Source organism: Nanorana parkeri, unplaced genomic scaffold (assembly GCF_000935625.1).
Source record: "Nanorana parkeri isolate BGI_ZX_2015 unplaced genomic scaffold, ASM93562v1 scaffold876, whole genome shotgun sequence".
Classification (NCBI taxonomy): domain Eukaryota; kingdom Metazoa; phylum Chordata; class Amphibia; order Anura; family Dicroglossidae; genus Nanorana; species Nanorana parkeri.
In genome coordinates this window covers 35,714-59,832 of record NW_017307144.1, presented here as the reverse complement: position 1 = coordinate 59,832, position 24,119 = coordinate 35,714, and the positions used below count along the sequence as shown (strand labels likewise).

Here is a 24,119-nt window from a genome sequence, read left to right as displayed (position 1 = left end):
AGGACAAATAGAGAGGGTGAATCTCCCTAATGGGCACACAGACAGCAATACAAATCTGACAGGTGTTCTAATCCCTCCTCACTCTTTCCAAAACAAAAAAAAATGTTTTGGCTTCAGTTACTTTTTAAATTTTAGTGTTTCTGAAGAATTTTCTCTTACAGGTCATTTAAGTACTCCAGGCAGATAAAAAAAAACAACCATTCACTCCAGCTATGATTTTATTAACAATTAATAGAATATATTTTACATGTAGCTGGCAAAAGTAACAACATTTCTTTCAAAATCAACTTCTTTCCATTCCACACACTGGAAGAGGCAGGGACAGCAATAAAATTCAGGTTGCATTGCGCCGTGTTGTCCACCTAATGAAACAAACATCTTGACAGGAGAGAGCAGAGTGACGCAGAGTGTCTAGCTGTTCCTTCATTTTCCATTCATATGCTGGAGTGGGTTCTAGCCCAGGCAGAATTGCTCAGCTGCAGGAAGGTTACAGAGATGGTAGGATGTGGCTGCACTGTCTAGCAGGGGTGCCTGGGTCACACAGTTGAATAAACATGATTGTAAAACAGTTCAAATTATCAGCTGTGTTTTAGTTTTGTGTCTAGAGTTTGTTTAAATGTAATCTTTGATGTCCGATACAAGGCTGGAGTTATAGCTGATGTAGTCACTGACATCTCTTTTTATAATTCACTATTTTCTCTTGCATTCCTCTTCTGTAAAGAAATATTGAGACAAGACTAAACTCAGGGAAATAGCATGCCTCTTTATCTCACACCCTTGCAGTACACTTCATATCCCTGCCCATAAGATGTATGTAACGCCTTGCTTTTGAATAAAAGCATGTAAAGTTTGCTACATTGAGTTCTAGGGTATAATGCACTGGTTTATCCACAGTGATTAATAACTTTTGTTCCTACACACAGCTTGGTGTAATTTGTACTTTCTGTGCAGAGTTGGCGTTACAAGTGGGAAAAAAACTTTTTAGTGTCCTAACTACCGATTGATTGATGAAGTATGTCATGGGTAGCTTTACTTTTAGCTTGCAGTAGTAGTGATAAATTGCTCCTGATCTAAACAACCTTACAAAAGAACTAGATCGGAAATATATATTTTGCTATGTTTTAGAAGAGGAGGAATTGCGCAATCTATCCCTTACTGTCAGAAAGTAAGGTTATTTCATCTGGCCTTTTAATGCACAGACAATAACTGTAGCTCCCAACTGCTTACAGTCAAAACAAGGATTTTGGTCACAATCATATCCCATCATGTTCCATCAGCTTAGGACAATATAGTTTGTTTTTTAAATTGATCTGAATATGTAAAAAGTACAGTAGCCCAGACCAATCAATCATCTTTTATTTTTTATTGATCCACCTAGAGAAAAAGATTTGCCTACCAGCGTTTCATTGATCTTTGCACATCATCTTTGCTTTTTGCACCATTTATTTAGAGAAGGACAATCATTTCCATTAAGTGCAATGAATCAATAAAAACAAGAGTAAAAAGTAAAAATTTAGGATATGGCAAGCACTTTGATGCTGTTTTAATCTATCTGCTCCTAAAAAGATCTACAGTTGAAACTTGGTTACTAGGGACAAGATATTAACATAAAAAAGGACTCCCCGAAGTTGTTCTCTGTAGTGTTGAGGGTGGTAAGTATAATCTGTAAGTTACACTTACCTCCCTTGTGTCCACTGCAAATTTTCCAGAGCAATTTCAATTTCCCCCCAGATTAACTGGTGCCTGCAGCTTCTGTTCCTGCACTATTGTTTCATGTGAAGTATCTGCCTCCATGGAAGTGTATGGGGCTCAGTAATTTATTTCAAATGATGCAAAACGAGTGTGATGACCGGAAGCATGGCAACTTTGGCTAAATTGCTTGGAGCGCAAGCAAATATTTATCTACAGCCTTTACAATGAAGGACACATTGGAGATAAGTGACTTGAAGATTGCACGTACATTCCCAAATGCTGCCAGAACAACTTTGTGGAATTCCTATTAATGTTATCTTGTCCCTAAATTAAAACAAGTTTTAAAGTGTTTGACATTTGCAAAATTTTCACTTATTTGTTCTTGTTTTTATTCATTCATTGTAATCAATATTATTATCCTTGATAAATTGAAAAGTGCAAAAAAGCAACGATGATATGCAAGGATCAATGACGCATTGTATCACGATTTTTTATTTTACGGTAGATCAGTAAAAACAGGATTTTTGAGCTTACTGAGGTGCACAGGATTCAAAGACTTCTGCATTATGGTGATACCTACATAAGAATTTGAACACTGACAAACAAAAAACAGTGACCAGCCTGGTATAACCCCTCACACTCCCAGCATGTGTAAGTTTTGTAACATCTAAAAAGATATATCACAGAGGCTCTGAGACTTCAAAGCCTATTCGTTTCAGAACATGAAAAGACCATAATCATTTGATGAGCAAACGTGCTGTGATAAGGCTGCTCAGGGATAGGTAAGAGGGTGGCAGTCTTTCTAATGGAGGCAGTGGCTGTGAGGTTGACACGTACAGCTCACACTCAAACCTGACAAAGGGAAATCTCCTGATGTACTGGATCCAGGCAGAGGCACAGAGTCCTGGTTACTGTGAAAGGTTGAAACCAACTTGGGAAGGAAGGAGGCTTTTGGCCTTAGTACCACCTTGTCCTTTTGTATGACCTAAAAGGATTTTTTACAGGACAAAGGTGATCATTTAGACACATGCCTTACATGGGTTATGTCAACAAGGAAAATAACCTTGTGAACGTAGTAAGGGGATATCCCTGATAGGCCAAATAGGCCATTTTCTGTGCTGAGAGAACCAAATTCTAATTCCATGGTGAAACAAGTGAGTGCATTGACGGTGAGAAATATCCTGTACGAAGATCGTAATCATAGAATAAGTGGCTAACAGTCTTTGGAACACAATTTGATCCTTGATAGTTTCAGGAAAAATAAAGGAAAAGGAAGGGTTTTTGGAGGGGAATTTTACACCCCTCCAAAAACCCTTCCTTTTCCTTTATTTTTCCTGAAACTATAATTAGGGGGAGAGGTGTAAAACTAGGTGCCCACAGGGAGACAACCCAGGATTTAGTAATTGATCCTTGATAGTACTTGGGGACAATTGTCTTGAGTCATCCCAAAGAGTATTTTCTGGGATGAAAGTTTCTGTCTTTACACCAAGCAAAGTATGCCTTCCATGGTATGCAATGGTAGATATTGGAGGAAGTGGACTTCCTGGCTTTTAACATCATGGAGATCATTGAGTCTGGGAGGTCCCTATCCCTCAAGACCTGGGCTTTCACAGCCATACAATTGTAAAAGCCAGTGACCATGAAGCAGAATGGTAAATCGGTCTTTGATACAAAAGATCTTATTGATCTATATGACCTCATGGAGCGCCTGCCACTAGTCTGATCAGGTCAGAATACTACATCTGACTGGACTAGTCCAGAGATATAAGTATATCCGGAATGCTCTTCATCTCAATCCTGCAGAGCAGATGATTGAGTTTCAGTGAAGGACAGGCATAGATCAGTTGTACCAACCCCATGGAGCCACCAGAGCATCCACTACTCCCGACAAACACTCCACAAATAAAGAATTAGTGTGGAGTAAAGTTGGAATCCTTGCCATGAGTTTTGTCCTTTCCCTTATTGTTTGACAAATTAACATCTTGGCCATGGCCATGGGGGCCACAGTCGACGGAGCCAAGGGGCAATCCAGTAGATGTAAGCTCAAGATGTCGACAATGTTCTTTGATTGGGAACATTGGAGGCACCTCCGGAACTATTTGTGGATCACGAACCAGAGGGTCCTTATATAGCAAGACTACTTGTATTTATGATTCAACATGTTGCCCACAAACAGGAACAATTTAGCTCAAATGAGCAATTATGAGCCAACTGCTGGGAGCAGGAAAGTTTCAAATGGCTGGAGGCAATCAGGTCACTGTAGGCAGCAGCAAGGACTAACTGAGGTGAAACCAGAGCAGTGGCTGGAAGGTGCTACCTCATGCACAATGGCTGGACCAGAGCACAGAGTGTGTGTGCAGCCCAGTAATGCAGCACTCAATTTGTCAGCATTTAGTAATGGCGCCCTACAGGTCTAATAAAGTAGCTCCCAGTGCTTAGCCCACACATCCTAATCTGTATAGCTGCATAATGAGATTAGTTTAAGCAGCGTGTATTGAAGAAAGAATAATCTTGAGAAAAATGACTGCTAAAAACATTTAAACTTTTTTCAGTAGAGAAAAAGGTCTCCATCCTCCTAGGACACAAGCAAAAAAACAATAAATTTAAAAAAAAACAGTGACCAGTGTGGTATAACCCAATTACTCCTGTAGTTGGGTTATACCACACTGGTCATTGTTTTTTTTCTATTTATTGTCCAAATCCTCCTGCAGATGGCAGTATAGCCCGAATCCTGTGTCCCTCAATGAATGAAAAAGAAAGAATATAGTCTGATTGGTTATTGTTGTTTTCTACAAATTGATGATGAAACACAAATTATGTTTGTTTTACATCTTAAACAATTAGTATTTATGGTATTATCTTTCAGCTGTACATTTTTGAAAGCATAAGTAGGTATTTTTGTGTTAAAAATATTATTCCATTTCACCTTTAATTAAAATGTAGCTTTTTAATTGCTGTACTATTGTCTTCTTAATCTGCTTACTGTATAACACATTGGAAAGCTGTCTTTGCACAACATAATATAAAAGCACAATACTTTCAGTGTTCATTGTATTATTACCTAGTTTGCAAAATAGGATTACAGTATTACACTGCAAATGCAATGGCAGATACTTGATACAAGTTAAAACTGTATATATTAATGCATTTAGCTTCCATGCACTATAAGATTCATTTGTATAAGCTCAACATTAATTAATTAGTAGATTTTGGCATGCTTGCATCAATGGCATCTGAAGCTACATTTGCACACTGAAAAAGTATTTGTAACGCCATAAGTTAAGGGATGATATAGACAAGTTATCAATCCTATTCTTCTGATATACAGTTTCTTATTGAACTGATATAGGGCCATGTTTTCCCTTCATAGCTATGCAGTCATAGGGGACAATTGCCTCACAAACTGCTTTTTTCCCCACAGTCCTGAACATAACTTATTTTTCTTACCATTATGCTAGGCAATCATACCTTGATTGCCCTCGTGGAGTTTACATAGGAAAACGAATGCCAACTCCTGCAGAGGAAGGTGACAACACAGCATCTGCAAGAGTTATTGACAGGGAAAACTGGAAGATAGGAGGGGAGATAAAAGTAGTCATGGTTATAAAAATCTGCCAGATTGTTGCTGTTTGCTTCAAGCTGACATAACAATTATGGGTGGACTTATCCTGTATAAATTGTTAAAACTTATGAGAACCTTGCACTTTGCCAGCAATGATTGTGAATAGAATATCCACGTCATCCATTACTTTGTATGAATTGTGTATAAGTTCTTCAGTAGTTGAAACCTTTTAAAAGTACCTTGTTCTTCTTTAAAACCTTGTAATGATATGTAATCATCTACAGTTTGTGTTAGAACCCATCATTGCTTATGCTGTAATTAGGTCAACTTTCCCTTTGCAAGTCTTCAGACCTACACAGTATTAACCAAAGCAGCCTGTGAATAAGCAAAATCCTACTCTGAGTTTTATGTTTTCAGAGTGCTCATAAATTTAGATTTACTGGAGTGTGAGTTTTGTAGCAAACTGTGTGTGTATATGTATATACAGTGTGTGTGTGTGTATATATATATATATACACAGTATATCTTTCTCACGTGTATGTAACATGTTTTATTTGTGCCATTTTGAGCCTCACAAGCAGCTCCTTCTTCTAGTAACTGACTTTCTGTTGGCTAAAATGTTCTAGCCTAAAAATTTACCAAAAATTAGCAAAAGAAGCTTTAAAATCATCTAAAAGTGTGAGTGGAGGCTTAGCTTTTTTTTCCATTGCAGTCTTGGCATACAGTACGTGGCATTTCAACCATACCTAAAACAAGGTGATGTGAAAAATCTGACACATTTACTTTTAAATATCTAAATGTCATGCTCTTCTTGCTAAGCTACTCGCTAAGCCAGATTTTGGCAAGGTTAGCAACACTTTATAGGCCACTGGTTCTGGCAGTTAAATATTTCTGCATACTGTTTATACATAAAGACTTGTCTTTGAAAAAGTGTCCATGGCAAAGTTGTTCTCCTAACCCAGTCCATTTAAATAATCCACAACCAATGTTTATACAAATAACTATGATTCAGTAACATCAGTGCTAACCAGGAAATGGTTCAGTAGACTTTTACTGACTTTATAATTTCACAGTCACACCAGAAGTATTCGTAACATTCTTTGTTTTAAGTCTGATCTAACCATAACATCATGTGTTGAGAGAAAAGGTTTAAAAATGATTCTACTCAAAACTGTACAAACTATAACAGGCTTTTTGTCCAGCCAATCAAATAACATGTTTAATTTAATAACATGCATTAGGAATATAAAGGCCAGATTGTGGAAGCTTGTTGTAGGTATCAGTTCCAACTTTCTTTGATTCAGCTTGTACATGAGCACTGAAATGGGTGGATGAGTAGTTATTGGTGCTGAAGTTTCAGTGCAACGTCTTCATTGTAAAATTTGATACTGTGGAATTTGGCACAAGAAAATGTTAATATGATATTAGAGGTATAATATATACTAGAAGATAATATATACAGTAGTAGAGATATCTTCATTCCCCGAAGGGCCCCATCACGCCTGTGCAGTTGCAGCGTTACCAATTTTGCCCATTCAGTGTACCATAGCCCAAAGTAGGGTATTACGGTGAGTTGTAGTGTGTTGCGACGCTAGGTGCGCTTGTTTATTTGTATGATTAATAAACAGTGATAACTCCTTAGTGAGGTGTTTAATAATCCATGATAAGTCAGGTAAGGACAAAAAAAACAGGGAATATCTTGTTCATTCTCTTCACCATGAATTCTCAGTGATAATTATATTTACCTGTTTAATAAAGGTTGAAAGACACAAAATGATCTAATCACCGTGATAATTATGGAGAAAAGCCTCCTAGATTTATAACCATGACATGAGACAAATACCTTTCTTTGGCGAAGCACTGAGAAAAAAGGCAGGAAGTTATAATTTAACACATTTTCAGGCATAACTGCAGGATTGCTCATGTTGTAAGCATCCAATAGGACACTTTGCAACACATAGCTCCTCACATTCTCCATCCATGACCGTCAGGGGGAGTTCATTATCACCTGTAGGACTTTTTTTTTGTGCACAGATGCTTCAGGAAAGCTGCAGAACACATTTAGTTTTGTAAGCAACAACTATTTTGCCACACCAGCGAACATGCGTTATGGTGCGTATCACATGCGTATACACATGCGTAGGGGTGGTGCAATGTGTTACAACACATTACTTTTCTTTTAAACGTTATTGAAGTCACACAAAATGGCACTTTATTTAACTTTACACCTCTGTGAATTGTGTCTGCATGTAGTCAGGTTCGCTGTGCAAAAATGCAGAAGTGATGCATTTTTATGCAACACATATAAATGCAATGTTATGGTGTAAACAGGACACAAAGAATACAATTGTTTTCTACTTGCACTTGTGTTGAGCCTGCATTGGACATAGTGTGAATAACCCCAATTTATAAACAAAAAAAACTCCTTAATTCAATTATGTGTACTACCGCATGTTGCAACACACTGCCATGTTTTGTAACGCGTTATTGTGTTGCATAAAAATATAGACAAGCTGCAAAACACCTCAGCACACTTCACTTTGTATGGTATAAACAAGGCACATGGGGAACATGTCAAATATTTGTCAAATATTTGAAAACCCCTCTATATGTTTGTTATGTGTTCGAATTCACACAGCATACCGACAAATAATTTAACATATATTTCTTACCTTTTTGGATGTTTTGTTGCAGCAGGAAACATGTCTAATCCCAGATTTTTCTGGTCACCTTCACAGTGATCTCTCTTTATAAAAATACTTAGAACTGAAATTTGAGTGTTTTTTTCTTTTTTAGCTTATGCTATATGAATGGAAACATGTAACAAATACAAAATCGGTGTTCTGCCAAGTTGGCTGTGAAAGTAGAAATACACTTTAAATGCTTCTAACGTGCACAGGTCTGAAGCAGGAAATGCAATTAAACCTTTCCACTGAGTAGTGATTTTTTTTTTTGTACTTTAATTCATGTATTGTATTGTTTCGCTTTACTAGGACTTCAGATTGTAAGCTTCTTGATAAGACTTTCCCTTATCTGTATTCTCTGACTTTGTGCTCTAGTACAATGCTAAAGTGATTATAACATTTGTCTCCACAGAAGAAGAGCTTGAACCACTTGAGTGCACTGGGCAGCAGGCTTAGCAATGTGTCAGTTCAGAACTTTCTCCTTTTCATTCAATTTAATCTCTCATTGCAATTCCTGTGTCTGTGTATGTATTCTTTAAGCCACTGTACAGCAGCTTCTATTGATCAGTGTTTGCATTCATTCTGTTTTTGAGCTGCCTGTAAAGCAAGGACCAATGATCTTATTTGTCTTATCTGACGGTGTTGTGATAAGCAGAATAACATTCAACCTTTTACCAGTAGTCATGTAGTTTGTGCTAGGTATGTCTGACATTGCAGCAGAGTTGCACCTTAAACATCATAAATCCTGGTGTTAATGACATTTTTCACAGTAATTGTAAGTAGATTGTGAGAAGATGTTCGAGCATAGAAGCAGGACTTCTGTACGTAAATCATTAAAACATACTGCCATACACAGTAACATTTTAAATTACATCTTGGCATTATCTCCCAGTGCTAGTTCTTAATTGGATTTATAATGGTAAATGGGACATTTAATTGATAAAATGTGGAATATTATAGTGATAATTTAAAACAGCCATTCTTTATTATCAGTTATATTCTGCAGGTATATGCAAGATTATTTACATATTTAAATATACATACAAAAAAGTAAGAAAGCCCTGACCTGTTTTAAATGGAAACAGGCCTCTTTATCTTTATATTGCTCTGGATTTGTTTAAGGAGATTATATCTATCTATCTATCTATCTATCTATCTATCTATCTAGATAGATATATGGGATCTGCTGTCATTTTTGAAAATACAGCTCTGTCTGTGGTCATTTAAAGACGTCCCTGCAATATATATTTGCTTTCAGTCTCATTTCCCGTTTTACTACCTGTTTCCACATTCTATTTTTATCTGCACCTGTCTATAACTTTGAAGTAAATCGGCAGCTAACTGGAAATAACTGGACCACTTTAGGAGGATTGCATCAGTTTCAAAGCCCAGTGTCATTTGTCAGCACAGCAAGACTGATGCGCCAGTGGTCACAGACTACGTTATAGGACATTAGAAAGCAGTGACAGCATGACATCTCCCACTCTGTAACACAGCATCACTGAGGGAGGCATGAGGTTTGACACTAATTGGGACAAACACTGAACCAACATAAAACATATCTGAAAACTCAAGGAGGGAGGATTATTGTGATCCACCTGCAGTAGCTGCTTTTTAAAAAGGATAAAAATGCTGCAGTTGAAGTAAAGAAATGACAGAATCGCATTTATCAGTGACACATGCCGAACCATCATCACAATACTTGTTTCTCCGTTTGTTTACAACCTGTAATTTTATTTGCCGTTCATTCTTCTTTGTCAGCTACTGTGCAGGTGCAATGTATAAAATGCAAATATGTATCTTAATGATGCTTTAAGTGCTTTATTGGAGCGTATTGGCTAGCAACTGCATAGATTTTAAAAACCTGAACTGCAGGCCCCATCTCTTCTGAATATACTTATTACATTTTTATGCTGAAATCAGTGCATTGCACCTCTTCCCCACAGCGAACACCAGCGAATGTGCAGTAGCAAGCACTGCTGGTGTGAATGGGCCCTAATAAAATAAATTTTTATCTAGCAGTTTTCAGAATGCCACCAATTTCATAAAGAAGGGCATGTGAAAGCTCCAGAACTGTCCCAGTTTAGCATCACTGTGTTGTGTAACCAAAACTAATAAATAACGCAGATCACTAAAACATCCACCATCACTATTATCATTCTTTCTTTTTAGCTACTATAGCATATGCCTGAAGCTTGAGATGAGATTAACTGCAGAGGTTTTAATTGTAATTTATTGGCATTGTGTGAGATAAGCAGCTAATAGTATACTCACATGTGTAATGAAGTGTATTAGTTACACGGATACAACATTTAGCTCCATATTAGAATGTCTTCAGGGTACACAGAGATGGCCCAATATGGATCAAAATGGCAAATCAATATGCTTAATAAACTGCCTTGCTTTCTTCAAAAATATACGCAGGCGATCGATTTCTATTTTATTTTTATTTCCTTGCTACTTGCAAAGACATGTGGGATACCTCATATGGTTCCTTAAGGTTAGGAATCTACCATATCATTAATGGTGGTTCTAAGGAAAAAATCATTTTGAAAACATATGTTAATCCCCTTAGAGAATCTCTCAGTGGATCATCTCCTAAAACAATCTTAATGTGATGTTACATGCTTATCAGAGCACATATTTTCATTTATTTGCAGTCTCTTATGAGCTTTGAATCAATTGGAATCGCTTTTCTAAATGATATAGGCTTAATTCTGTCACTTTGACTAAATCTCAGCATGGTTACTCTCATGTGTCCTATTAGAGGCAATGCTAAATCATTTCTGTTTGCTTTGCTCAGATTGTTGCTTGGAAATTCTGATCAAATTAACTTGTACAGCAGTGCAGATGTACGGTACGCCTAAAAGTGTGTGATGTCCAACTGTACATAAGTAAATTAATATGCGTACTAGTACTAGGTAAAGTGACTTCATAGATGAGAAATATAACTTAAATATTACTTATTTATTACTTATTTATTACTTATAAATTACCTATTCGTGGCACTGATGAGTGAGATGACCTGATGTATTCTGCAGTAGGTCATGTGACTTGTGAGAGCTGCAAAGGATGTCAGTAATGGGAGACTTACCTTCCTGATCAACAGCTGTTGTTACTTGTGGACCTCACACTGAATGAGTTTTGAAAGTAAGTGTCTCTACTGTAGGCTGCTGGCGGATAGCCCAATATACTGTAGAAGAACCAACCCAGAATGCAAATAACCTCTTGCCCAGTCTGCCCCTACACTTTAACCCACATAACTCATACTAGTATGAAGGGAATTGAAGCTGAACTGCAGATATGTAACTGCTTTGGAATAATTATTACTTAGCCCTGGAGTCAAAGAATGTCCACTGCTGTGGATTTTTTCTGCAGGTCAACAATCATTTTGATGAGAGTATCTTGTGTTTATACTAATTTAAAGTGATTGTTTTCATTGAAAAGAATCAATCAATGCTTCCAAAAAATCTTTTCAAAATGCATAGACTTTGAATTGATTCTTTTAATGAAAGATGGAAATTATAGAATTGTTTTTAAGTGAAAGACTTAAAATTGTTTTTAAATGTAAGGCAGAAATGATAGAACCTATGATCAAGTATTTTTCTTTTATTTGTTACTTTACTTTAAATTACTGATTGCTTTTTTAAAATAAGATTGCATTCTTTTGTTTCATTATTTTTTGCTGAAGTGTATTTAAGCATAATTGAATAATGAACAATTATAATGTTGTGTCCTAACATATTGTAGGATTGTGTTGGTGAGACTGGATATTTGAAATCACTCAGCCATCAGCAAACCAAGGCAGACAATGGCAGATGGAAAGGGACAGACTAGGGCTACACATCTGTCAAATTTTATTCTGATAATTTTGTGATGAGTTCAAGGTGATATCTGCTTGTAATATAAATAAATCAACAGTAAACACTCCTGCCCCAACTCATGCACGTACATCACACATGTGAGAGCAGAATCACCATATCCCACCTTCTGGCACAAGGACCTTTCTTCCTTCCCCCCCTCCCTTTACTTATACTTTATTCTCTCTGAAACCAAATTATAAACATCGCTTTGCTTATATAAAGTGTTTAAGAACACATGCTTGAAATAAGCAGTCTTCTACACAAAATATTGTCTCAAAATTGTCTCACCAATTGTGGGATAACTATCACAAATATTCCTTTTATTTCTATGCAAACTGCAGGATGGAGTAAATTACATAGCTTTTCTTACTACAGGGCATATGTCAAACACAACAAAGGCCTATATGCAGGTAGTCTCTTCCAGCCAAAGCCAACGTTTGCACTTATGAAACTGGTGAAGTCTCTGATGAAGAGACATGGCCCTGAAACATGCTTGTGGAGGTGCTCCATTTCCCAGGTTACAATATCGAGCCCTCATATCATTTGACTTCCATGGATTCTTTGTAGTGGCTCTCCTTTGGATTTAGCCAGTGTCTTTTCTGGATATTTTCCATCCTTTGCTCTTTCTCTATGAATGTTGGCTGGCAAGTGAGAGTTGATATAGCAACAGTTGTCATGATCTGGTTTTTCGCAGGAGGTGGTTTCTCATGATTGAAACCATTGTTTGCATTGTTATCCATTTTTTTTATTATTAAAAGATGTTTTATCTGCTCTGTCCAGTGCGCTCTGTTCTGTTGTTGTTTTACATCTGGCCTTGGGATACATACAGAGCCTGCAAGGATAAGAAGTATTATGTTTGATTGCGAGTGAAGCAAAGTACATTTGAAAGCTACATTAATACAAATGTATTGCAGTAATGCATAACTCACATTAACATAGAACTATGGGGTGCCATTTATTTTTAATTAGACCTTTAGAGTACATGTCCAGCTCATCATCTGCATTTTGGGTTGTACTGTGTTGAAAAAAATAGTGCAGGTATGTTTTTTGTGCCTTTAGGTGTGCTGCTGGCCAATTATACTGTTAACACAATGTAAAGTGTGAATGGGTCCTAAAGCAGGGCTTCAGGAAATATAACTACAAAGAAAAGTGGGAGGTAGGGTATTAACTGTACTTCCTCCGTGCTGCCATTTGTAAGTTATGAGCTGTAGAAAATGCATAGTGTGAATTAAACTGCATGAAAACTTGTGCAATAACACAGTGCATATTGTGAATTGGTCCTAGAGTTGGTTTTTGAAAAAAACTGTTTAACAAAGGACAGTGAGAGTTAAGTGTCATGTGTTCATTGTAACTATTTTTAGTTATGGCACTGAAATCTGGGTAGAGAGTGCAGTAATACAGTTAGCTCACTTCTTTGATTCATGTGCTCTATACCTGTAAATTACTAATTCCAGTCATAAAATTGCAAGGACCAGAAGTGGAAAGAGCATTGACTGGAAGCATTGAGCAAATGGTACTGATTTGCCCTCTGCATGGTTTTCAGAAACCCATAACTCAAAAGGGGCATCACAGAGTGGTGGTGTTAACACTTTACACTTACCTCCTGCTGTCCTTTCTAGTTATATTACCTGAAACTCTCCTTTAATGCAGTATTAAATATTTGTCCTTAATTGTTTATATTATTGTTTACTATCATCAATATTTTTGGTTTATTGTTCTCTCAAGACTTAAGTGTGCCTATGTTGTTCTAACTCCTCAGCCCTCATCTACTGTAATGTCGGTCTGAGAACAGCATTCATTTCTGCTCTGAGACAGTTAATGGTTATGATTTTAAGGTTTGAAGGTGGAGTAAGATAATCTTGACTATGAACCTAAAGCAACCCAAAATGAACACATTAATTTATTCTTGAGAAAGAAAAAAAAAAACCCGCAAAGCTTTTGAAAAAGTGAGAGTTTGTATGCGCTGGAGTAATTACCAGCAATATACTGTATATTTCCTGTAGAGTAAACAGGATAAACTTTTAACCCTATCGTGTCAGGTGAATGGAGGTTGTAAAGTCACATGAAGGAGATTCAGAATTAATTGTGCTATTCCTAATTAACTTGTAGAATGAAGCTAATAGAAAGGAGGATGCAATAAGTTAGACTGCAGATAATAAGGGGATAGTTAAACATCCCAGCAGTAGAACCAGTTATTATAGACATCACGTAATGAGTGATCCAAGACAAGTCATAGGTATTTATGTTGTTTTGCTTTGTCTCCTAGTTGAATTAATCAGGTGTAATTTAGGTATGAAAAATGCATATTTTTTGGGCCCTAGCACCATCTAGTGGCGTTTTTGTCAGTCTGTTGTGGCCTAATTAGGTACAGAGAACATTTTATGATTGTGCTATTTTCTGTAACATGAGAGTCGTAAATTTGTTTTTGTAATATGCAGAATAGCCCTTTTGTACTCTTTATGAAATATAAAGCCTTGTTTACTTTCAACCTTCTAAATGGATGTGCAGCATAAGTCTAAGTTACATCTGATACACCTTCCAATTATGACATATCAGACAAGGAGTACATAATTTAACATATTTGTTGTTTTTCAGGAACTGCATACTGTCATAACCGTTATTAGCAAAACATCTAGAGATTCATATGGTAATAAATTATTTCTGTGGGTATTTTTGTCACTTTATACACATTTCTGTAATCTCATTGTCAACCCACACAGAAATTCTCTTTCATGCGGTTTTTATAAGTGTTTAGTTGCAAAAGATTCTGTAATACCATGTATGTGATGGTATCATTGCTATTTTTTCTAGTTTCAGAGGTTGGCCTGTATTCTGTGTGTCCACCTTCATGGAAGTACCTATTATGCTACCAGGTCTAAAACCTTTTGTAGCAAACTGCTGCTTACTATCTCTGCTACATTGTTTCACCAAGTTGTAGCAAGGACTTCATTGGGTGCGTAATTGTATTCACTGGCATAGAACTTTCAAGTTACCTCTGGTTTAATATGAGGGACGAGCTTCATATCATGCTTAATGGAAGTAAGCCCATGTGCTCCCACTCTCATTCAAGTTTGAAAAATAGCTCAAATACTTTAGTTTTTTTTATCGGCTGATTGGCGGAGAGCGATTGTGATGATACCAATATACAAAAAGTGGCAACGAAGTACAGTGGGTAACTATAGGCCGGTCAGCTTAACGTCAATAGTGTACAAAATATTCGAAGGCATGATAAAGGACTACCTGCAGGAATTTGCAAATAAAACTGGTATCGTAAGTAGTAAACAAGATGGCTTCATGAAGGACCGTTCTTGCCAGGCCAATCTATTAACATTTTATGAAGAGGTCAGTATTAATTTAGACAGATGAATACCAGTAGATGTGGTGTATCTGGACTTTGCTAAAGCATTCGATACAGTACCCCCAAGTCCAGTTGCCTTGACTTATTTTTTACATATAGATAGAGATTCGAAGATATGTTTCAATACCGACGATACCAAACTGTGTAGGGCAGTAAATTCTGAACAGGAAATATATGCACTTCAACAAGACCTAGATACAATTGAGGCATGGGCTACAAGATGGCAAATGCAATTTAATGTTAAAAAATGCAAGGTTATGCACATGGAAGCAAAGAGCATGTGCACAAATTACTACTTGGGGGGTGCTACATTAGGAAAGTTGGACATGGAGAAATATCTGGGGGTGCTCATAGATCACAGATTTGGCAATGGTATGCAATGCCAAGTAGTGGCCATAGATTGAGCTCGATGGACCCTTGTATTTATTTAACCTCACCTACTATTTTACTATGTAATGTTTGCGTATATAATGGCTTTTATTCCAATTTTTTTTAAATGGCTACAGTTGCTATATCGGGCTCCATAGGCTCAAGTCTGTACATCTGAACTTTTTGCTGTCTCTCAGCGGAACACGTCAGGGTTGACCACACTGAGAGGATCAGGCTTTATGCTGACAATTTCTTCCTGTATCTGGCAAACCCTGGCACATTCTTGTTAACTGCACATATCTAAGAATTTGAGTTGATACTGTAAAATGCATGGACTGGAGCCATGAGAGGAGCAGCATTATTTGTTATTGATGTGAGGAGCATTTTCACAGTCCTGCATGTTCACAAAGTATTTGTTCTGTACCATTGATTTTCATTCCCATGTTTTCCTGTACACTTAAATCAATGTTTTAAGGCAGAGCATTGGTTTGTATTACATTATTTCATGTAGAGTTATGATTGTTTATTGTAAGCCCCCCCACCCCAATTCTTGTATTTCTGTAATCTCCATCTCCTTTTTATCAATAGACACTTTAAATGTGAAAAATTGTTGCATCTACTTCATATGTATGGCTTTTTTTTCTGTGGCTGTGAAATTATGATCCCTTTCATACAGAGATTTTGGGGTTGCATTCTACCACAACCATGTCTGCTTTGAATTTGTACATTTTCCCCAAAAATCTAAAACAAATTGGTAGTTTAAATGCCTTGTTCCTAAAATGGACCTAAAAAGCTTGAGTGTTACTTTTGTGTCTTTGCTAAGAACATTAGACTGTAAACCCCAGTGGAGTAGGGACTGATGTGACCGCTGAAGATGTAGACAGTAAAGATCTGCATTCAGTTAAACATGTTTTATACTTCTATATACATGTATAAAATAATATTCGGTGTGTGTATATAGATTGCAGTGCTTTGACATGTATTTAATCATGCAGAATACAATGTGTGAAGTGTTGCATCTCACTGTAAAGGAGTCAGAAATCATTTACTGTAACGCTTCATTCAACCCTGGGCGTATTTTCGCAGCTGATTCAGTGCAACAAAACTCTCCACCCAAGGAATTCCATTCATTTCTATGGCCCCCTTTCGCACCTTTTGAGATTTGTCTCAAGCACGAATATGCCTTTCACTCGAAATAGTACATGAGCTACTTTGGGGCAGATTTTAACGCGTTTTGTCGCATGGCCTTAATAGTAAACCCTTGCAAAATGCGCATTGCAATGTTTTTGCACACGTTTTGCCCATTCACATGAATGTGCCAAAATCTGCTCACAAAAAGGTGCGCGCAAAAAGTGGCGCCTAAAACGCACTAAATAGGTGTCGCCTAGGTGTGAATCCAGCCTTAGTCTGCCCACTTGACTCTTCTAAAAGCTATATTTCAAATGTTTTAGATTATTGCCTATCACTGCTCTTTGTATTGTTATTTAATAGGCCCATTAGTACTGAATGTTCTATACAGTAAGTCAACTTTCACTAAAAGTTCTAAGATATCTAAATAGAAATAAAATATAACCTGGCAACTGTATGATGCTGACGCTATGGTAGCTAAGCATAAAAGAGCCTTGTTAATTTTTATATGTGAGAAAATAAACACAGTTTTGATTACTTGCTGAATAGCTTTGCTGCAAATGGTATAATATAGATGTTTGTGACTAGCTGTGTGTTACCTGAATTACTATTTTAAGTTATGAACCGCTATATAAGCATTCACACTTACAGGTATAATATTCTAAGGATTCATTCATGAGATTTTTGAGCTCAACACAATAACAGAATTTATTGGTATATAGTATCAAGACTTAAATACAATGAACCAACAATCTATTTAACTACAACATACAAAGAAAAGATTTAAACATGCCAAATACCCAGACATTGGTATCTAACAGACAAACAGACATACAGTTAAGTGGGGGAAAGATTATATGTATAGTTACCCATTAATCGTCACATGAGGTCCCCATCCTGGTAAAAAGAGGAGGCCGAGCTGCTTTTTCCAGTCATTAATATACCCCAGGTGTCCATAGGGATGCATGGCACGTCTCCCATTGGTTGCCTCCCAAGGCCTAATGGAGATTGGAGGGTTTCCAAGACCCTCTTTACAACTCTACACCCCTCTCTACGATTGGCCAGTCTACTTGTTATTAGATCAAAGGGTCTTGGCTCAGGAAAAAGCTGATTACCAGCCCTATTTGCAATTCATTGGGCCTGCCACTCCCCTCTACAGTGATAAACACAACAAAGACTTTATTTCCCTGCAAGCTCAGGCGAAATATTTAAAACTCAGGAAATAAAACTATATACATATTACCTATACTTTGTGACATAAACTCTGTATGGTAACATAGTGCAGCTCTGCATGTTGAGAGCTGCCATTGGCACTCTTCAGCTGCTGTTCATCTCATCAAAATAATAAGACATACAGAATGACTGTTGCCCTTCCCTAGAACTACCATCTAAAGCTACTACTTTAAATTTTAATAATTGCTATACAATATTTTGCCCTTTCATTGTCCTCTTGTCCCACTGTGTGACATATTTTACAAAACAAGCCGTTGCTGAATTAGTTATCCCTAAATAATATCTGAACAATGTACACAGTGCATTTACATGTACAGATGTATAATCATGCATACCTTATTAATGCCTTATAAAATATAAAGACCCTATGGGTGCCCATACACAGTGTGAATTTCGGCCAGTCTTTGAGGAACCGCCCAAAATTCGCACAGTGTGTGCCGCTGTCGGCACCTTTTCGGTCAGCATCCCTCAATCAGCTGATCAAAGGAGCTGGTTGGAAAATCTTTGTACGATCAGAACCAGCAGCCAATGAGCGGCCGCTGTCAGAATACAATGCAAACAGCCGGATTCCTCAATCTACACACTTCTAAATGTAGATGGAGGAATCTGATCTATTTTTCTCATTCGTGGGGGTTGAATGAGAAAAAATAGAGCAGTGTAGGGCCAGCCCAAGTGGGAGACCACCCAAGATAGCCCGGCTACATCCTCTTTGCTTCAGTGGCTGCTAAATACCCCAGCAGAACTTGCATCTGATTGGCGCTGTACAGTATGTCTGAGAATGTTTTTGGACTTGAATTTCGGATGATTCAGCAGAAATCATACTACATTCGACCAGTGTATGGCCATCCCATACACTTTATGCATCTTAAATAAAAAACATTTGTGTATAATTACAGTTTAAACAATGGCTCATCATACACAACTTGGTAGCAATCCATAATTCTATAAATCTTTTTAAAAAAATAGCTCTTAAAAATATATATTATATACAATATATATATATATATTTTGCATTTTGCTACCAATATAAAAAAAATGTCACCTCTCCAAACGCTCTCTTGCTTCCATTGGCTACATGCACCATGGCTGGGCTGGGTCTATTTGCTCCCTGTAGTGTCGATCGGAAAAATGAAAATAAAGCAGTGCTCAGCAAGCACTTTATTCATCATGCTCAAGAGCCCTAAAAGTGGGGGTGCATGAGCGTCTAGGCCATTCCTCTTACAGAGATGACATTTGCACTTGAAACCTCTCATATTTTTACCCCCCTAGTCACTACACCCTGCGGATTATTCGGGACCCATGAGCCCATCTGGGAAGTCTAAAACACCGGCCTCATACGGTTCTGAAGTAACTGACGCGAAGACCCAAGATGGCAGCACCGTTTAAGGGAAACAACATGAGGTTGGCATCAGATGATTCTGACCGCATGATAGACAGTCAGACTCTCTTCCCATCGGCTATGCAGGCTGCTAAAACTGCTCCTTCCTACACCTTTCTATGATCCAGTTGGTGATCCGTGAGTTTTTAAACAGCAATCGGCAGATCTCTTGAAGGAACTCTGTGAGATTGGTGGCCAGGGCTCCATGCTCGAACATTGCAAGGACACAGTTACTGCTGTTCTAGAAAGACATGTAAAGATGTTGGAACACATCGATTTGGATATGCAAAGCCTAAAAGATAAACAAGATGCCAAAAATGGAGTTTGGCTTGGCAATCTACGCATTAGAGGCCTACCTGAGCACATCACGACCTTTCAGCCTCCATTACCACACTCTTGTAAGAAATGGCGGCCGACATTGCTTAGGATCGCCTGGAATTTGATGGAATTCATATAGCTCCGGGAAGGAGGTCATCGTACGAACCTCGAGATATAATCGTGAAGCTGCATTTCTTTAGGACTAAGGAGAAACACTGTGCAGCCGCCCGTGGGAAACCGGAGCTACCCTTACGAGGTCACTCCTTTAAACTAGTTGCAAGTCTTCCCAATGATCTCGACCCTCCAGTATCCTCCATGCCGTACGACCTTCTGCAGAACCAGCTGTCCCGCCGTCTCCTTCCCTGTGATCCCAGAGTCTCCAATGTCTGTGATCCCAGTGATTCCAATATTTAAAGGATGGCTGAGTATTGCGTATATGTTAATTTGGCTTTATGTGACTCTGCGCTGATAGGGGGTTAGCATTGAATAGCCCTTCAGGCTGTTTTACTTTACTTTTTAGTTCCAGTGGAAATCAGCCTTTCCGTCCACTGGTCTCTTGTTATGACACCTGTTTGCCTTACCTATGGATTCTGGAACCATACTTTACATATGACTGAAATGCCTACTCTCGGGGGTTGCTTGTATCTTTTTTTTTTTTTGTGTGTGGATCCGGTAGTTCTATAATAATGCTATTTCTTGTTCTGGACCTTATGTTTTGCCGTGTGCCAATATCTGTGTTGATTGCGTCAAAGATTTGTAATTGCAACAATTTTCTGTGCGAAGTGGTACAATATCTGACAGAAATGCTGGGGTGCCAATACTTTTGGCCATGACTGTATTAAGGAAAAAAGACAACAATCTTGAAAAAAATATCTGTTTGCCTTACTTTCTGTTATAAAACATATAAAATAAAAATGCCAGGACAGTACGATAACCCCTAAAAATTACCCCTTTTTGGAAAGAAAACACACCAAGGTGAAATCATTTTTGCTACAGCTTGTTGGGAAAGATGAAACATTGGTATTGAGGTGGTTAAAACATGGAGTTTGGTAATGGTGCGCAAGACACAGCGCATTATTAATGTACAGGTCATACAGTGAGGTGATAGATGGTAAAGTGGTTAATGCACAGGTCACAGTGGGAGGATGAAGAAGAGGGGTACACATATAAAGACAGGATGGAGATTGGAGGTGAAATGTACGGAAGGTGTGCATGAAAGGGTTACAAAAAAATCCTGTAATCAATTAAAACTCCTCAGCATTAATCTGCTGCCTACCATCCTTTCATTAAGCAATCACAAGGTACAGAGAAACTCTAATGCCCTCTACATTGTGTTTGTGATCTGAGCTAGAAAACACAGTTAAACTGTATACATCTCCTCACATTATACCTGAAGCATTGGGTTTTTTTTTGCCTATAACAATCAGCCTTTAGTTAGATTTCCAAACATCCGATGTTTGGAAATCTAACAAATGTTAATATGAATGGTATTTCTACATATGTTTTACATAAACCCAAATATATCATTTTATTTTTTATTTTTATAGCATAAGTTTAACTGTGGCTAATATTTTTCATTTACATTCACAGAGGATACAATTCCAAAGAAAGTGGTATGTCATTTCAATGGCAAGACATACGCTGATGAGGAAAGATGGGACATTGACAGTTGTACACACTGCTATTGCTTACAAGGACAGACACTTTGCTCTACGGTTAGCTGTCCACCTTTGCCATGTGTGGAACCAATTAATGTTGAAGGAAGCTGCTGTCCCATGTGTCCAGGTAACAATATTTGTTTCTTTGAATAACTATTTTTGGTCTGAATTTCTGTATACCGTGTCATATTATTAAAAATAGTTTTTTCATTATTTCAGCTTTCATTCTGTATGCACCATAACTAGTCTCACAACTTCTCAGAGATCCTGTGACACTGAGGTCATTTGCCCAATTATTATTATACAGGATTTATATAGCGCCGACAGTTTGCGCAGTGCTTTACAATATAACAAAGACAGTTAGAATACAATTCAAGATGCCCGTGAGAGCTTACAATTACTGTAGCTACTAAAGCACCTTCCAATCCTACTACCGTTCACCTATAAAAGTTATTAATGCTAAACATCTTGCCTTATTATACGTGCACTTAGTATACTATGGAACCGTCTATGTACCGTCTTTTAGTATAAATTATTTTCAAATGTGCACTTTTATATGCAACCATATTCTCCAGTCCCTCAAGGACTTTGTTTATGACTGCTGCATCTTAAATTATTTGATTAATGGCAGTTCATGATGAACACCACGGCTCTAAGAGAACTTAAGAAATGAATAACAGAGGAGAAGAGGGACGTATATACTTATAAAAATGTTCAGCATTTTATAAGAAGTAAACAACTTAGGGATATGGATAAGGACACCATAGCAAACCTAAATGCTTTAACCAATTGCTGTCTGGAGCAATTTTTTTACTATTTGCACACAGATGATAAAATCTGAATTTTTGGCGCGAAAATAGCTTCAAACCCCCAAACAATGATATATTTTCTGAAAGCAGAGGCCCAGTAGAATAAAAAAAATGCTAGTTGAAATTGTTTGTGTTGCACGGTATTTGCGCAAATGTTTATCAAACCAGTATTTTTAGGATAAAATACACTAAAATGAAACCAAATATAATACCCATTTTTTTGTTAAAACATAAAAGACGGGGTCACGTCGGGTAAATAGAAACCGAACATGTCAAGCCTTAAAATTGTGTTCGCCCGTGAAGCCACAAAAAACTTCAATACCCCAAATTTCCCATAGGGACACTTTAAAAGCTTTTACCGGTTATCAGTTTAGTGCTAACAGTGATTAATGGCTCTAGAATTATTGCTCTCACTCAGATGTTTGCGATGGTATGTAACGTGTAGCGCAATTTTCATTTTTGCACATAGGCGCACCTACGCGTGTTTGCGTATGTATGTGTGTGCACGTGGGAGGCTGGGGACTTTAATTTAAAAATAAAATAAAAAATTCTACCAATATATTAACTGTAAAAATTCTGGTCACCAGTACTAAGAAAAGATGTCCTTGAGTTGGAAAAAGTCCAGCGGAGGGCAACCAAACTAATTAGGGGTATGGAGGACCAGAGCTATAAGACAAGGCTACTAAATTTAAACATGTTCACATTGGAGGTGAGGAGATTATGGGGGGATATGATTTCCATTTACAAAATGTTCCATAGTGGTAAAAACATTAGCGATAAACTGTTTAAAATTAACTCCATTACAAAAACTAGAGGCCACCACCTAGTTAGGGTCTGGAACTCACTGCCACAGGCGGTGATTTCAGCAAATAATGTGGAATTGTTCAAGAAACTTTTGGACGATTTCTTAAGGGACCGTAATATACAGGGGTACAGGTACTCCTAGAATGAGATCCTAATAGGTTGGACTTGATGGACTAATGTCTTTATTCAACCTCAAATACTATGTAACTATGTACTTGAATGTTATTATTTTTAAAACACTTTTTTTACACTAACTTTATTGCTTTCACATAGGGGGCTAACAAGCCCCCTATGTAATAGCAGATATGCTGTGAAAGGTCCTTTTTATGGAGACATCAGGGGTCTTTCAGACCCCTAATGTCACCTATGGAACCAGAAATCTGCTTCCCCAGATTCTTCCTGGCCGGAGAATGTAAACAGTGACACCGGAAGTGATGCACATCACTTCCGAGTCCAGTGATTGGAGGAGAGATCAGCGGCTTGAAGCCTGCTGATCTCTCTCCGATTGTTGCGGGGAGAACCATTGTGCCGGTCCCGGGGCTGCACAGGGGACAGCGGAGCCTGGGGAAGCCGGTGGCAGTAATTCCACCGATCAGTACAAACAATCCGCTAGCTGTATAGACGCTGAGTCGCTTGTATCTTAACAGCCATCGCTGGCTGCTCAAAGTGACACCAAGAGCATGGCTGCAGCAGCTGTGTTCTTGGTATAACCACTTCTGTGGCCCTCCGTATATTTACGGCTACCCGCAGCAAATGGTTAAATTACTAAGGACATTTTTTACATTTTATTTTCTAATGTTTTAATTGTTTTTGAGGCCTCCCCATCTGTAATTTTAACGACCCTTTAGGCATTTAAGATTGTTCACTAAAATATTTATCTTAGTCATTTTATGTCTTCTGCATTAGTGTCCAAGAGAAAGGAACATACGTGATAGTTGTAAACTTTTTTTCTGAAAAAAAAAGTCAAGCAATAAAATAAGTTGTGTATGTTCCTAAAGAAACTAACATAGCAATTGACTACTTTCCAATCAAAAAATGTGATTTTTCTTTTTTGTCTCGGTAGATAGCCCAATGCTAAATTATGCAAATATAACAAAGAGAATATTAATAATATAATGCACACATTGACCCAAACTGATTAACTGAAGCAAAACCTGTTTAGAGGCCTAAAACATAACAACTGAATCCCACACCCTGGCAAAAGTAAGCATAGGATCAAGACACAAGGCGATCATCCTGCATCCTAAATCTCCCAAGCAGAAA

The 24,119-nt window shown here is 37.6% G+C and overlaps 1 protein-coding gene across 1 annotated transcript in view; it reads left to right on the top strand.

Moving 5' to 3' along the window:
* The window catches only part of CRIM1 (cysteine rich transmembrane BMP regulator 1), a 615,863-nt gene that overhangs the window by 575,294 nt on the left and 16,450 nt on the right, over nt 1-24,119 (top strand). Inside the window, exon 15 of the mRNA XM_018565709.1 lies at nt 21,176-21,370. Within this exon, the coding sequence (XP_018421211.1) occupies nt 21,176-21,370 (195 nt within the window). The remainder of the gene's footprint in view (nt 1-21,175; nt 21,371-24,119) is intronic.